Genomic DNA, 17533 nt, shown 5'->3' on the forward strand with positions numbered 1-17533 from the left:
GTATGTTGTCTATTGAAGGAATGGTTTTGTTAAGCTGACTATACTTTTCATAGTTCGACCAATAACCTTATATTGATGTCGTAACTCTTCCTTTCTAGTCAAAATAAGAAAGGCGTAGTATGCGTCATATGAAGTCTAACCAGACTAGAGTTCTCTTAAATATATCGATAAAGGAACACTTGCTGTAGTTTAGCTAGCTGTGGCAAACAAGACACAAGTTTTTGAAGATGTTCCTGGTCTGTAAGTGTGGCCTTAATTCTCATGTCCTTACCTTGGACATCGGCGGATATAACAACGGAACTCAGCCACCCACCTAATCCAGGGGAGGGCAACGGAAGCGCGACGTTGCAAACGGAACTACAACGTGTTCATTCGGAGTTACAAGATCTACAGTCTAAATATGATGTACAGCAGCAGGAGAATAGTCAACTCCATAGCAGTGTCAATCAACTCTTGACCAATCTTAATCAACTTCAAACCACCGCGATTCAACTCCAGTCAAATGTAGCTCAACTGCAGGCTGTTGTTGTCTCTCAAAATGCTACCATTTCTGCTCTAGACAATCAGTCGCCGTCTTCGCTGCATAACAGATTAAGCGCCTTGGAGTCGAGCCATAACGCCAGTGTCCGAAACCTTCAGTCTTCTTTTGACAGCATCCAGGACCACGTGGCCGCCTTAGACGATGTCAGTGTTGAACTGAAGACGACTTTATCGCAATCTCAAGGTAGTTAAGTAGAGACTGTTGCTAGGTCATTTAACTTCCTACCAATAAAACAAATGGTTCCCTCCTTTATTCCTAAAACATCATTGAGATATAATCTAGCTAAGACAGCTGATAAAAGATATGTTCTCTTTTCATCCTTAAGGAAATGAAATTGTGTGCTTTTATAATTTATGTTAGTTTGCTCTTTTTTTTTATTGTATCGATGTTTGATCAACTTTCTATCTAAGATGTTGTGTTATGTTTGATGGAATTGGTCCGTATACTTTGTATTAAAATGTATAGCTATACCTATTTCATTTGTCTTAATCGATTCTATTCAAAGATATTCAACACAAAGAAATGGCTATCCAGGGAAATGTCACCGATTTCTTGTGTGAGCATTTCACGCACTCCAACGTCTCTGTTACCGGCAACGTGACAGCAGGCACGGCTGTGATCAGAGGTCGGGACTGGACGTATGGCGATCAGGTAATATAGACTATTGGAACCGGCTTAATGTAAACAATTCGAATATCTCGTTAAATTAAATGTCTGTGTAAAGGGTAATGAGTCAGTGAGTTTTAATTTTGTTTAAAAGGTAACAAGGCATGCAGCGATTTATGATTTCTATCTAAAGAATAACAAGTGAATGTTGTTTTTTTTTTATTTCTAACTAAGTGTTACAAGTCAACATTTTTTTTCTTTTTCTTTCTAAAGAGTAACAAGTCGGCGATTTTTTTTTCTGTCAAATGAATAACAAGGATATCAAGTTAGCGATTTTTGATAAGGATTTATAGTCATCCAGATATTATCAATTTGAGTATAAGAATAATCATATTATGATATTAATGTCTACTGTACAATCCTTAATCCATGCTCCATCTGACCCCAATACCGGGCAAACATATTTTGGTAAATGATATCCGTTAAACTGTTATAGTATGGTGTTGGGACACAGGTGCCTGACTCGTTTTATAAAATAATAACATATAGAGTACATATAAATGCATTTATATGTACTCTATATGTTATTATTTTATAAAACGAGTCAGGCACCTGGGGTTGGGGCAAGACGATAAAGCCAGTAGGTAAATCATGATAAACCACCAAACAGAGAATACATAGTTTCTCATATTCACTGAGTTTTTTTTATTCTGTGACATTGTCCAATAAATAAACTATTTTTATCGCATTACTGATTAATTAACCATGCGATACGAATATGTCATGATATCGGAAGGCGCATGTGTTAAAACACTAATTCGACGTCATAATAACACACTAAATTCATGACTTCACATGATTGTCCCTGTTGTGAAACAAATACCGTCTGAGTAGAAACTCACATATTTCACAGAAATTAATTTGTGTGTTTTCACTTACATTTTCAGCAATATGTGTTATGTGATAAAGAGGTCTTACACTTGATAAAAGCTCGTAGCATGTCAATTGTCTGAACTTGTTTGATAAATTCCATATGACAAAGACACTCATGTAAAATCTTCTACATATTATCATAATTTATGTGATGTTGATAATTTTCAGGACGGGCATGATCACGTGAGGGGCGTTGTCGTAAACAAAACCACACCAGCTGGACTGGTGTATGTGCTCTGGGACAACGGATTGCAAAACATATACCGGGTAGGATACGCCGGCGGCTATGACCTCTACTACTATTACCCTGATGTCCTCAACAAGTTCAGACATGTCCTGTGCCCTAACTGATGCAAAAATCCGAAACCTCTCTACTGTGTAGTCTTTTACAGGAACGACCTTTGTCGACTTTAATCGTATATAATCTCAAGTTAAGCGTACATGTAATCTAAAATTGAAATGACGTCATATCGGTGTGATTTTAAACTTGTGATCATCCCCAGGTGGACGTATAATGACATGAAAGGAATTCGTTTTGATATGATTTCTACATTATATAGCATCCGTTGGACATATTATTAGGGTAGCATGGCGTCAGGTTTGTGATATTAACATTGCATGACATCATTTCTTTTGACATTGTTTGACATCCGCATGACATCATCCTTTTGACGTTGTTTGACATCCGCATGGCATCATCATGTTGACATCAGCAGTGGCATGATATCAGCCTTGTGATATGACATCAGCATGGCATGATATCAGCCTTGTGACATGACATCAGCATGGCATCATCATGTTGACATCGGCGTGGCATGATATCAGCCTTGTGATATGACATCAGCATGGCATGATATCAGCCTTGTGACATGAGATCAATATGATTGATATTAGTCATGTGATATGACATCGTGGAGACATGACTACAGTTTGATATGACCCGAGATATGTACGTAACCTCGTTGACTTTCGCGTGTGATGTACAGAGACCAAATAAAATCATTTCGATGTTTTTTTATCAATTAATTTCTCTTTTTTTCCACATACTATTGCAGCTGTATATACTTTATAATAAAGCACTATTTGAGATATCATTATTGTGTATCATTGTGGTAATTGGGGGGGATGTCGCTTGTCAAATGATATCTGAAGAAACACATCAACGCTATCTTTTTTTAAATTCCATTAGAAGAAAAAATAATTTTAACAACTACAATGTGACACTTCAGAATACAGGAAAATGTACCAAAACACTATCTAAAAAAATAATATTCTAGATGGTTTGAAACATGAGACAGTCTGAATAATATTATAATATTAGGATTTGTTTGAAATTTGATTAACATTTAAGATTTTATTGAAATGATAGACAGACACAGTTTAATGTCATGCCTTTACTTGTAAAAATGTCTCCTTTTACTGACAGTTTTCTTGTAGTTAAGGTAGTTTACTGGTAATTTACTGGATATTATGACGGTTTACTTGTGGCTTAAGTACATTAATGGTAGTTAATGTGGTTTACTGGTAGTGTATACTGGTAACTTACTAGTAGTTAAGGTTGTACACTGGTAGTTAATGTAGTTTAATGGTAGTTATGGTGGTTTACTTGTAGTTTAGGCAGTTGACTGGTTGTTGTTTGGTTGTTTAATTAGTTTACTGGTAGTTTGGGGGATTAACTGGTTGTTTACTAGTAGTTAAGGTGGTTCACTTGTAGTTTACTGGTATTTTAGGTGGTTTACTTGTAGTTAAGGTGGTTTACTGGTAGTTCAGTAGTAGTTAAGGTGGTTTACTGTAGTTTAGGTAGTTTACTTGTAGTTATGTATGGTTGTTTACTGGTAGTGTAGGTGGTTTACTGTAGTTCAGGTGGTTTATTGGTAGTTTACTAGTAGTTTAGGTGGTTAACTGTAGTTTAAGAGTAGTTACTGTATAGCTCTATAGTACATTTCACATCTACTATATACAGATGGACAGAAGATATTGACGCAGTAGAACAAACATAATATATAACTAAAACATTCTCCTATGGGGTTGTATCAAAAACAGAACACAACTTCAACAACAACAATCATTTAATTCTAACACATCTTACATGATACAATATAAAGTAATTCGCAAATATTTATATATCTACATAACTACACTTGTGATTCTCCCTCTTCATATTAATCTTTTTAAATTGGTATTGAATTACTTTTTGCACATGTTACATGATACAATATTAAGTAGCTCACAAATATTTATATACATATATATCTAAACATTATATACGCTCTCTTATTGTGATTGTCTCTCTTAATATAAGATTTGTCCACAGTACCCTTGAGACTTTTAAAAAAGACGATGATGAACGCACGACCTAAAGAAAAACCATTGATCCATTGACGCATTTTTAAAAACTGAAATGAATCATTTCACAGTTACATGAATTCTTGCAATTACGAAAAAAATATTACAGTATAGTGGTCAAAACTCTTGGAAGAGAAGTATGAAATCTACACACGCCCCTTCACATTTAATCGGTGTTCAAACACTGTAATCAACATTATTACGTTTGATTTACTACGGTACTTCCCCGCGTGTGGGCCTTCATATCAGAAACAGAACTATGATGTAGTCTTATTCACTTTGGGCGTATCCTATATCTAGAGATAAATTCATAGTTAAAGTCGCTGTGTCTTTTGTCCAATCACTTAAGGTGTTTATTTCGTGGAAGTGAAGCAAAAGCTCGTATATCTATTGGAGGTAAGTATGGCTAAAACACCATCATCTCTATCTATTATGACATGGCTTATACATGTCGTCCTTTTACACTAAAAATGAAGAAAAAAACATCAAAATATTCAACAAAGAGATAGCAACATCAAGGGAAGATACTTAGACTTAAACATAAACATGACAAACACAAGAGATTTATTTCCCTGATTTCTACGTCTTTATCAAATTATCCTTATCGCCATAAATAACAGCAACAGGGTTCACCGCTCATTGATATCAACCGCTCTTCCCAAAGAAAATAAATGTTTTAAAACTACAGCAGAGATCAGGATTTGTTGTAATGGTATACATTTCTATAAATTTCACAAACCGTAACCTCAACAAAAGGTCAATGATCATTTTAAAATCTTTCATGGTTTTACAACCTAGCAGCAGCTATGACAGGGGTGGTTTTGTACCTTAAAATCCCATTTCTGGACGGATTCCCATAGGAGTAGCCCATTACGTAATCAGGGATATAACGGAATAGAACCATACAAGTCTGATCATTTCCGCGGTTAATGAATGAATTTTATTTTACGATCCTTTATTATCTATCATAATTGTATTCCTACAACTGACACATGAACCATCCATTTAAGCAAAAATGGTACGAATTTTCATCAAATACATGTTGTTGATAAAATGTTACATATTAAAGATAGACATCAGACGGAGAGTACTGTTCTGTTGATATTCACATATGAACATTACACACATACTATTTACACTTTATACATTTGTGTGACACCCTAAGAGGAAAGTAAATACATATTCTACAATATCATACATTTTGAATTGATCTTATTGTATTCACCAGTCAATGGGAATTTAACACAATTTAAGTATATCATTAGCCAAAGATCAATTAAAGGGGCATTCCTTCGTTCGAATGGCAGATTTGACTTGCACAGTAATTTATAAGATTTATAAATGTCAGCTTTCACTCCTATTTATGACTAATTGTGACGGAATAAATATCATATCTGTCCAGAAAATACGCAAAACTGCCGCTGCTCATTCGCACTGTGATATTTCACCACGCCTCCTCCGCTTAATTAAATGTCACGTGAAACAAAAGACAACCGTAAACAGATCACAGTATGGCGAGTGATGAAGGTGTATCATTTTTGTTGTACATGTATGATAAATCCAATCATAGCTCATTTTTCCTCAGTTACTTATGTTATGGTAATATGCATTGCTAGTAAATGAGTTAAGAATATCAAAAAACATTTAATGTCTGTGAATTGTCAGCAAAGTAGCTAGTAAAACTTTGAGCATAACTTCATTACGAAACTTTCAGGCTGCCGAGTCGAGTATCCCGAAGAAGCAGTGCGAATTTCTCGTTCCGCTCAACCGACTCTGCCTCCTTCGCTCTCTTCAATTTGTCCATCTGGTTGCCGATAATTATACGACTTTTTATGACGTTTGCTATCTTGTCGTGTCGTCATTTTCTCGCTTATTCCGATTTCAGTGACACATTAGGTCATCGCTACCTTTGGGAGCCCATCCGTCATTTTCCTTTTTTGCGAGAACATTTCTGTGCATGCTCGTATTTATAGTCGTTGGCGGCAATTAATTTTTGCAAAAAAAAAAGAAAAAAAAAAGAAGATTTTTAAGAAGGGGTTAGGGTTATTTATAACTCTTTCTAGTTGAAAAAACTACAAGATTCACGTTTGCTTTAATTTCTATAGCATAAAACTCATTTCAAAGAATGAATGCCCCTTAAAGACAAGTAATTTAAATTATTTACAAGTTCTTTATAACATTTTGTGTTTATAAATTACATTTGTAACACAGAAACAACAAATGATGACCAGGTACAATTTACTGTGTACCGAGGAACTTTCACCACCGTGTTACTTTCGCCATTTTTGCCAAATTAAAAGGAGAGTGAATATAATAATGAAGTTAAAGTTTCATTATTAAGCATGAAATACAATGTATAAACTACACATGAGCCGTATAATACTGGTCAATTTTATCCGGGGCTAAGCATATTTTATAATAAACGGACGAAAGTTCCCCGTGGCAAACATTTCGCGCAATTCTGCGGAAAAATCACAACAATAAGTGTTGTCTTTAACATTGCTTAACAACACTTGTTCTTATTGATAGAATGATGATTATCGTTATTGTCACAACGTGGGGTGACAGAACGCTTATTATATATAGGATCATTAAATGACGACTTCATGTTGTTATTGAGTAAGTGTTTTAGTTACTTCGTTATATTTACATTTGTCTGGCATTGTCACTATATAGTCTGTTTGAGAGCTCTGGCATTGATGTACGTTTAAATGCCATCCATCACGCGCTACACTTATCAGCGTATTAATACAACACAAACTGCAATATCCAGGATAATTAAGTTTAACGACAAAATATTTTGTCTACATTATTTGTTACAAAAAAATTTTATTTTCCATGTACTATCTTGATTACCAAAAAGCACGCGACCATGTTCCGGCTGTTCCAAGGACTGGCGAAAATTCTGATGACTGTCGGTAAGGGAGGAATTATGAATTTTAAATATGAATTATAGCATTTAAAAATAAAAAAAGTAAAAGCAATGTAAATATAAGCGTTGAACTGTTTTTGTATGGTATTTATATGATCTATTCGAATGCCAGAGCAAATGTTTGCTTGCAAAGCTCGTGCTAACGCACATTATGTTATTTGCTTGCAAAGCTCTGGCATTCAAATACTGTAAACGTACTTATTTTAGCGCAATCAAATTTTAGCTCATTTGCAGATTTTAGCCAGTTAGCGCAATGATGAATTAGCGCATCCACAGAACTTTCTATAGAAATAAAACGTACAAAAAGTAATTAGCGCAATCATAATTTAGCGCAAGGCTTCCAGCGCGCAAAGCGCTAAAATAAAATTACCGCTAAAATATGTACGTTTACAGTAGGTCATAAATACCATACCAAAACACTTCAATGCTTAATTGTGGCTACAAATAAGACCATGTTTATCGAAATAAAATATCAACATTTTGAATAAGAAATCATCAATCTAACCTGTTGACTTTAATCATTAACAATAGTATGTGTTTGCTAGTGTTCGCGTAATTTAAGTAATTTAAAGAAATATCGAGACAGGAAAATCCAGCGAGGGTCTACGATTCCACAGGAACTACAGCAACTGACTGTGGATTCGGTGCAACTGCATTACTTTTCGTAGCTTGCGTGCGCATCCACGTCATTTCCTCGTCCTTGACCTTCATCCCAAACAGTTTCCGCAGAGTCGCTTGGAACCTTGTTGCGGAGGAGGATGAAACATATAGAAAAAAGTTGATCGCAAAGTTAAACTGGTAGAAGAAAAAGAAGAACGCCCTCGCCCATTTAAGTTTGATCTTAGTCGACTGGAAATTTACGTAGTCTGGGTGCCCGGGGTTAACTTTTGCAGTTGTATTCCAGATCAGCTCAGTCGACTGAATCAAACCTAGAGGTAAAATCAGGATCACGTAAGTGCTTGACACAACAAGCAGTAGTTTTGTGGCTTTTTCGTCTTTCTTTGATAGTGATGTGGTTGTCATGGCTTTGCGCTTGATTTGGTTTTTCCGGATCTCAAAGATGATTAAGGCGTTAAGGCCAACAATAATAAATGTTGGCAGCCACGTGTTGAATGCTACATAAAAATAAATGATTTCCGGAAATATTGCTCGTCGTGTCTTACAAGCTTTGTACCCAAACACAGAATCTCCTTCAAAACCGGAAACGGCGATTTTGTGCATGGAAAAGAGGAAAACTCCCGATGATACTCCGAAAATCGCGAATGCTGCCCTCCGAACGGTCAAAGATTTAGCTTTCAGTGGGAATTTTATCATGATGAATCGTTCAACAGTGAACGATAGAATTACCCAAACTGATAGAAGGTTGAAAAGCTCCACAATGACCCCATGGAATTTACAAAGTGACTCATGCTCTTGAAAGTCCTTGTTGATTGACAAGTTTTGGCCCCTCAAAACTCCAATCATGAAGTTCATAGTTAGTGATAGGATGTCGAAAACCGCTAAGACCGACAGATACAGGTTTGTGGTTGATCTTCGCATGTGCTTCCGGGTCAGGACAATGAAGGATAGGCAGTTAGCGATGAGACCAAAGAAGATCACCACTGATGTACCGTAGGAGAGAAGACCTCGGACAAGGGTCACGAACGGGAGAATTTCTACCCAGAGAGCTCTCAGCTGACACGGCCATTTTAGTCTGTCATCGTCTGTAATATTCTTCCCTACAAGGTCTTCTACCACTGAGTAATCGTATGCGCAAGCACTGTCGTTCATTGTGATAAAGAAATCTGCAATTAGAAATAAAACACTCTCGTAGAGCAATCTTTAATGAAAACTCCGTCACTTTTGTCAACATGTCTTGAAGAAATATATGTACATAAACTGTATTCGTATGATATTTTTGTTATCTTTACCATTGCTTCCATAACCTATAACAAAATTATTCCTAACGAGTAAACATCTCTCAAAAACTATGTACAAAATACCGTATATAGCAGAATGTATATACTCAAGTACAGCGTAACGCCTGTACATAAAGTAGCCCCGATCTACACATTGAATACACATTCAGAATGTACTTTAAGGTGTTGTCTGTATTAACTGTATCCTGGAATTTGTATTATCTGTTATATCTGTACTGTGCTGACTATTTTTGTTATAAGCGCTCTGTGTATATTGTTATTCCTGCTATATTTGTAATATATAGCGTAAGAGCTAATAAGGATAGTAGATTTATGAAATCAAGTAAACTAAACCAAACAGAATACCAAAATGACAACGAACCGTAAGTCTACCTAAAAAAATCGGGAAAACGGGGGGAAATACAAACAAAATAAATGTTTGGATGTAGACCATTTGAAAAGGAAAATAAAACGAGGCGTTCCGGAGATGTAAGCATTTAATACAATGTCGACACTCGCCTTGACCAAATTTAGTAGTAGTAGTAGTAGGAGGAGGAGGAGGTAGGTAGGTAGGTAGGTAGGTAGGTAGGTAGTAGTAGTAGTAGGTAGTAGCAGCAGATTATTTTTATACAAACCTACTCCATTCCGATTGAAGAATTTAGCCGACATCATTTGTGCTTTTCCACATTGTAATTTGTACTTCAGTCACACAATAATTCAATCTATCTAGACGATTCCACCTCTTTGCTGCCTCGACGAAATGTAATTGCTCCCAAAATTAGTCTACAATATGTCACCATTGACTGGACATGCGTTTCATAGTCATACATTGAAGCAGTTAGCAAAATGTGCTCATAGTGTACACATGTATATCAAAAGCTTGAATTTAACACGTCACCATCTAATCAGCTAATATACATACTGGATTATCATTATCGGGTACAGGTACAAGGAACATATTCCGCTATTTGGTGGTTATAAAGGACACATCGCTGACATCATTTTGATCGGGTTAGGCCTTCTAGATGGGAGAATTAATCAACTGACCGGTAATACCAGATGTGTTTACCTGGTAACAGCTGCACGGTGACCGCAGCGTATACAGATGTAATAAAGTAGATGTAGATTAATTAATCTTGTAGGTACCTTATTTTGACTAGATTATAAATTGGTAAATCGATAATTTATACCGAATAGAACATGAAAAGTGTATTTATATGTATTACGTGTATCTGTCTCTTGAACATTTCTTCTGCAAATATATGTGTAATACTGGATACAAAGAAATACCCACTAACGAGTCGATTGTTTACATGTATACTGTTTAGAAATCCAGCGCAAACTGAAAACTTGTTAATTCATGAGAGTAAAATCGTAAAAATTAGTCGCCACAAAATAAACTGTTTTATAGTTTACTATTCCAAACACCTATGTAGTTGTATCAATGGTTTGAATCTTGATGTATTTTGATTGAACAAAATCTTTGAAAATTTAAAATAACTTTTACTGTTTTGTGTTAGTGTTCTGGTCAATAATGAATTGGACTCGTTTTTTGTATTTTAACTGTAGATATAAGAATAATAATATCAATAAGTATATGAATAAAATTAACTAAAGATGAATGGATTATTTAAGGAAATCGTTTCACATGTGCTTGAATAAATAGCCCACATTTTCCGCAAAAAAGTGTTCCATGTGAGGAAAGCCATTTTTTACGGTAAATTACAGCTGTTTTTTTTACTACAGGTATAACGTCAAGACAACTCGGGATGGAAGTCTTGCTTTGATATTTTTAGACCTCATTCAACTTTCCAGGCAAACAAAACTCAATATAAATTTACTTTTGAATTTAATTATTAATAACTTCAAATACCATCATAAGCCAGTACTATGCTGAATAAGAACCCCCATATAAAAAATACACCGTATAACATCTAACAAAAATATCTGTTGGCAAAAAACATGTTTGACATAGCGCACCACTAATCAAATTTATTTCATTGACTTACTGATCGTACCCGGGACCTTAGGCTTTGTAGTCTTACGCTCGACTGATCGAGCGAAAGAGAAGTCTTCTGTAGCCAAGCGGAACGGCTAGTATTTGCCAGGTTTACATGTGATATTAATGCTGCAAAGTTTAAGAATGAAGTGTTATTTCATCTCCCTCGTTTTCAATTGTCAACTTTAGAAACACGTTCAAACACAAGTCATTTGCGAGAAACACGGCCGTACACTCACAGCAATGCGTTTTAGGATAAATAATTCTTCAATAGTCATTTTTCATTGACATTATGCGTGCAGACGAGATAATTAAAACGGGATACTTGATATGACTGATGCGGTATGGTACTAGTCTGTCTATTTTCTTTCCGGTTCGTTTCTATTAAAATAATGTAATAAATTGGGAAACATATTTGTAACCGAACATGATCCACTTCAAAAATATCTAAAGCCTCACTAACAAGGTAAAGCTATACAAAGAACTGATATGGCTTCATGACTGATTTATCGAAACTACATTCATAAAGATTCTAGACCAAAATATGATGTAACAGTAAGTAGCGAGCTCTTATGTTATAATTGTGTATATAAAACAGAGCAGTAAGGATTGGGAAACTTTCGGCGTGGTGATTGATAAAAACGGAGACGACCTTTTCAATTTTTGTATAAAAGAATCTGCCAAACTCGAGTTTAAAATAAAACATTTCTTTGTCAAAGTGGACCTAATTTGAGGTTAGATTTGCTTTCGCCAATACAGAAGTCTTAGTAGGCGATATTTTGATTTGATGACAGGAATTGGTCTTGACGACAATTTGTACAGTACTTTCTAAATTACGCCCGATTGTAAGTCTTAGCTGTAGTTGAATTGTAGTTTAAAATTGTTCGTTATTTGTCTCAGTGCTCCTATCTGCTTCTTTCCTTCGTATTGTTGTCATCACGTAACCCATATTAGTTGTATCGGTGATAAGGGTTGTTATTGAGATTTGTCTGACAAAATTTGTATTTTATTTTACTAATTAATAATTATCAAGATAGCTCTGTCTGAAAGTGGTCAAGTTCAACATGCTGTTAAAGCGATTTTTTCACATTTTCTCGAAATTCTTTTTTTTTGCGCTTGATGGAATGACTCCATTGATATCTTTGTGTATGAAATGCTCCTGTTGGACAGTTTTATTCTTGAAGTGACTACATATCGGATGTTAAGCGACATCTCAGTAGTATGGAAGTGAAGAACATGACGATGGAGAGAGATGTGCTGTAGCTTGTAGAAACGTTTATATGTTGAAAGTAATGGACATATAATAATAATAAGGATACGTAGCCGAGGAACAGTTGTGAAATACGATGGTACACAGTAACGTACCCCCAGTGAATATTTGGTGTAGGCAATTACTTATGTCACCAAGAATATTTTTGTCAAATACAACCCTTATGAAATACATCGTTCCCGAAAATTCAAGACATAGCATTTCTGTACATCAAAGATCATTCGTATTAGATAAAATAATTTAGCATTTCATTCCAATTGCAAAAAACAATAGTTTAGCTTTAAATGTTTACTGAACAATCAAATTAAGTTTCTATAGTTTAAACAATGTCATTATATGCATTTATATATATTGCTATCAACATTAAATATTCTATGAGAATATCTTATTTGGAAACTATAAAACTGTCTTATATGATCAACAGTTCTAGAAACACTATCTAGATCATCTGAATTCCTAACTATAATGATACCAGGTATGTATAACTATTTTCTCGCTATAAGTATTAATATGTAAACATTGACATACCTTTGCTTGGAAAAGTCACCTTGCTTCTTCCAGTCACGATGATACGGTGGAAAGGCTGCTAACATACCTAGAGACTAAATCTTATTGCTCCCACCTGGCGCTTTGGTCATGTGACAAAGATGCTGCTGATGATGTCGTATAGTTCATTTGCTTAGTTAATTATTAATTTTGTAGGTAATCCTAGATAAGTTGCTTAGGGATAAGGATTTTCAGAAGACCAGATCAAGTAGAATGTATTAAGAATATCAATATATTACTAGGATTAAATAATTGTCACGTTGACAACCACTTGAATACGAGTACGTCATCAGTGCAAATTCATTTGAGATATACCTGAAATCTAACGAATATAATATGCAGTAAATATAGTATATGAACATAGTAACGTCATTTTATAGTTCTCAATATGTTTCCCGGGGATTATGATAATATATCAACCTTAGAAAGTAATATTTCCCGAGGGTTTATAAATAATCGTATTAACCAAAAACAGGTTGATAACTGTTGTATTATATGACATATCCACCAACGTTTTCATGTTTTAAAGTGACCAGTCCCGTCATTTGATTGGAGAGACTGAATAGAAAGAATATGGACGATCGATAGTAGGAAGTGAAAATGTTGAGAATTATAATGAAATCAAGACTTAATCTTAAATTCAAAATTCATTTGTAATTTTAATGATGTTTTAAACTCAACTAAATAAATATGCAAATAATGAATAACAGGGTTCCACACGGAAGTACATTTTGAGACATGAATGTCGTTTACGACTCTTTGTCGCAGTTTGAAAAACATATTTAGCTGTTGAATTCCAGATCGTGAATGATATCCATATCAGAATGGATGGTAAAAGACCGATTGATAGTCCTAACGAAAACAATGATGAACGTTTGTATTGTGAATCTTTTATCTCGGCATAACATTTGGACAACAATGAATATAAATCAGTGGCTGTAGAAAAGTATTTAGCTGTGGTCTCAGTCCAATTACTATAGCGTCATCCTATTATACAATGAAAATATCTATACATAAATATTATTGTATGTCATAAGTGACAACTACAACTATCCATGATAATAAGTACAATTCTATTATTAACGTTTTCTTTTTATTTATGAATGCAATAGACTATAGACAACCCTCATTCTATTTAACACCATTCTTTTTAATCCAAATGGTCATTAGCAGATGTTTAAATTAAGATGTCAAAATAATTCAAATGGTCATTAACAGATGTTTAAATTAAGATGTCAGGATAATCCAAATGGTCATTAGCAGATGTTGAAAATAAGATTAAAATCAATTTCTCTTAATTGTGGATGATGAATAATTTGTCCTTTCAAATTAGCTTATAATAATATAATCCATGATTTAGGTTAATAAGAATTTGCAAGGTCTTTGTTACCTATCCTTTGTTTTTCGATGAAAGTCGCTAAAAAGGGGGACACAGGTTGTTTCCATGATGCCACTACTCTATTGAAAGATCATGCCACCAAAATAAAGAAAGCATCATAACAATATGGAAGGACAGGAACTCATCACCCCATAACATGATAAGGTCGGACAAGGATTACAAAATGATATCTCCAGTCTCCGTATGGAGAAGCAAATGTCTCATGTGGCAGATGGCGGTGCTGGTTACATAATCAGTCTATCAATTTACTCTAATTCTGTTGAAATTTCGTATTAATCCTTAAATAATGACTGTTAATGACTTATAACGAGGAGAAATGATTAGACATCAATATAATGAGGTGGGTGATTTGAAAATAATTACAAAATCACTGCTGAAGCAATTAACAGAGGAGGTGTTAATGTATAGTCAGAGAACAATGACCTAGTAATGTACTGACAAACTGTTAATGTATAGTCAGAGAACAATTATCTAGTAATGTACTGACAAACTGTTAATGTATAGTTAGAGAACAATGACCTAGTAATGTACTGACAAACTGTTAATGTATAGTTAGAGAACAATGACTAAGTAATGTACTGACAAACTGTTAATGTATAGTCAGAGAACAATGACCTAGTAATGTACTGACAAACTGTTAATGTATAGTCAGAGAACAATGACCTAGTAATGTACTGACAAACTGTTAATGTATAGTTAGAGAACAATGACCTAGTAATGTACTGACAAACTGTTAATGTATAGTTAGAGAACAATGACCTAGTAATGTACTGACAAACTGTTAATGTATAGTCAGAGAACAATGACCTAGTAATGTACTGACAAACTGTTAATGTATAGTCAGAGAACAATGACTAAGTAATGTACTGACAAACTGTTAATGTATAGTCAGAGAACAATGACTAAGTAATGTACTGACAAACTGTTAATGTATAGTCAGAGAACAATGACTAAGTAATGTACTGACAAACTGTTAATGTATAGTTAGAGAACAATGATCTAGTAATGTACTGACAAACTGTTAATGTATAGTCAGAGAACAATGACCTAGTAATGTACTGACAAACTGTTAATGTATAGTCAGAGAACAATGACCTAGTAATGTACTGACAAACTGTTAATGTATAGTCAGAGAACAATGACCTAGTAATGTACTGACAAACTGTTAATGTATAGTCAGAGAACAATGACCTAGTAATGTACTGACAAACTGTTAATGTATAGTCAGAGAACAATGACCTAGTAATGTACTGACAAACTGTTAATGTATAGTCAGAGAACAATGACCTAGTAATGTACTGACAAACTGTTAATGTATAGTCAGAGAACAATGACTAGTAATGTACTGACAAACTGTTAATGTATAGTCAGAGAACAATGACTAAGTAATGTACTGACAAACTGTTAATGTATAGTCAGAGAACAATGACCTAGTAATGTACTGACAAACTGTTAATGTATAGTCAGAGAACAATGACCTAAGTAATGTACTGACAAACTGTTAATGTATAGTCAGAGAACAATGACCTAGTAATGTACTGACAAACTGTTAATGTATAGTCAGAGAACAATGACTAAGTAATGTACTGACAAACTGTTAATGTATAGTCAGAGAACAATGACCTAGTAATGTACTGACGAGCTGTTAATGTATAGTCAGAGAACAATGACCTAGTAATGTACTGACAAACTGTTAATGTATAGTCAGAGAACAATGACCTAGTAATGTACTGACAAACTGTTAATGTATAGTCAGAGAACAATGACCTAGTAATGTACTGACAAACTGTTAATGTATAGTCAGAGAACAATGACTAAGTAATGTACTGACAAACTGTTAATGTATAGTCAGAGAACAATGACCTAGTAATGTACTGACAAACTGTTAATGTATAGTCAGAGAACAATGACTAGTAATGTACTGACAAACTGTTAATGTATAGTCAGAGAACAATGACTAGTAATGTACTGACAAACTGTTAATGTATAGTCAGAGAACAATGACCTAGTAATGTACTGACAAACTGTTAATGTATAGTCAGAGAACAATGACCTAGTAATGTACTGACAAACTGTTAATGTATAGTCAGAGAACAATGACCTAGTAATGTACTGACAAACTGTTAATGTATAGTCAGAGAACAATGACCTAGTAATGTACTGACGAGCTGTTAATGTATAGTCAGAGAACAATGACCTAGTAATGTACTGACAAACTGTTAATGTATAGTCAGAGAACAATGACCTAGTAATGTACTGACAAACTGTTAATGTATAGTCAGAGAACAATGACCTAGTAATGTACTGACAAACTGTTAATGTATAGTCAGAGAACAATGACTAGTAATGTACTGACAAACTGTTAATGTATAGTCAGAGAACAATGACTAAGTAATGTACTGACAAACTGTTAATGTATAGTCAGAGAACAATGACTAAGTAATGTACTGACAAACTGTTAATGTATAGTCAGAGAACAATGACTAAGTAATGTACTGACAAACTGTTAATGTATAGTCAGAGAACAATGACCTAGTAATGTACTGACAAACTGTTAATGTATAGTCAGAGAACAATGACCTAGTAATGTACTGACAAACTGTTAATGTATAGTCAGAGAACAATGACTAAGTAATGTACTGACAAACTGTTAATGTATAGTCAGAGAACAATGACTAAGTAATGTACTGACAAACTGTTAATGTATAGTCAGAGAACAATGACCTAGTAATGTACTGACAAACTGTTAATGTATAGTCAGAGAACAATGACTAAGTAATGTACTGACAAACTGTTAATGTATAGTCAGAGAACAATGACCTAGTAATGTACTGACAAACTGTTAATGTATAGTCAGAGAACAATGACCTAGTAATGTACTGACAAACTGTTAATGTATAGTCAGAGAACAATGACCTAGTAATGTACTGACGAACTGTTAATGTATAGTCAGAGAACAATGACCTAGTAATGTACTGACAAACTGTTAATGTATAGTCAGAGAACAATGACCTAGTAATGTACTGACAAACTGTTAATGTATAGTCAGAGAACAATGACCTA

At 34.4% G+C, this 17533-nt stretch overlaps 2 protein-coding genes across 2 annotated transcripts; one reads left to right on the top strand and one right to left on the bottom strand.

Annotated features, from left to right (window-relative positions):
* Positions 1–119: 119 nt before the first annotated feature.
* On the top strand, positions 120–3177 carry LOC117330210. Its single transcript, XM_033888434.1, has 3 exons — positions 120–724; positions 1047–1192; positions 2249–3177. Exons 1-3 carry the CDS (start codon positions 262–264, stop codon positions 2429–2431), a joined length of 792 nt encoding a protein of 263 aa, XP_033744325.1. The 5' UTR covers positions 120–261; the 3' UTR covers positions 2432–3177.
* A 4572-nt stretch (positions 3178–7749) lies between these two features.
* Positions 7750–13143, bottom strand: LOC117326530 (growth hormone secretagogue receptor type 1-like). The gene is made up of 2 exons (XM_033883321.1): positions 13054–13143; positions 7750–9142 (listed from the first exon to the last, which is right to left on the bottom strand). Exon 2 carries the CDS (start codon positions 9126–9128, stop codon positions 7962–7964), a length of 1167 nt encoding a protein of 388 aa, XP_033739212.1. The 5' UTR covers positions 9129–9142; positions 13054–13143; the 3' UTR covers positions 7750–7961.
* Positions 13144–17533: the final 4390 nt, after the last annotated feature.

This window comes from Pecten maximus, chromosome 1 (assembly GCF_902652985.1).
Source record: "Pecten maximus chromosome 1, xPecMax1.1, whole genome shotgun sequence".
In the NCBI taxonomy this organism is placed as follows: Eukaryota; Metazoa; Mollusca; class Bivalvia; order Pectinida; family Pectinidae; genus Pecten; species Pecten maximus.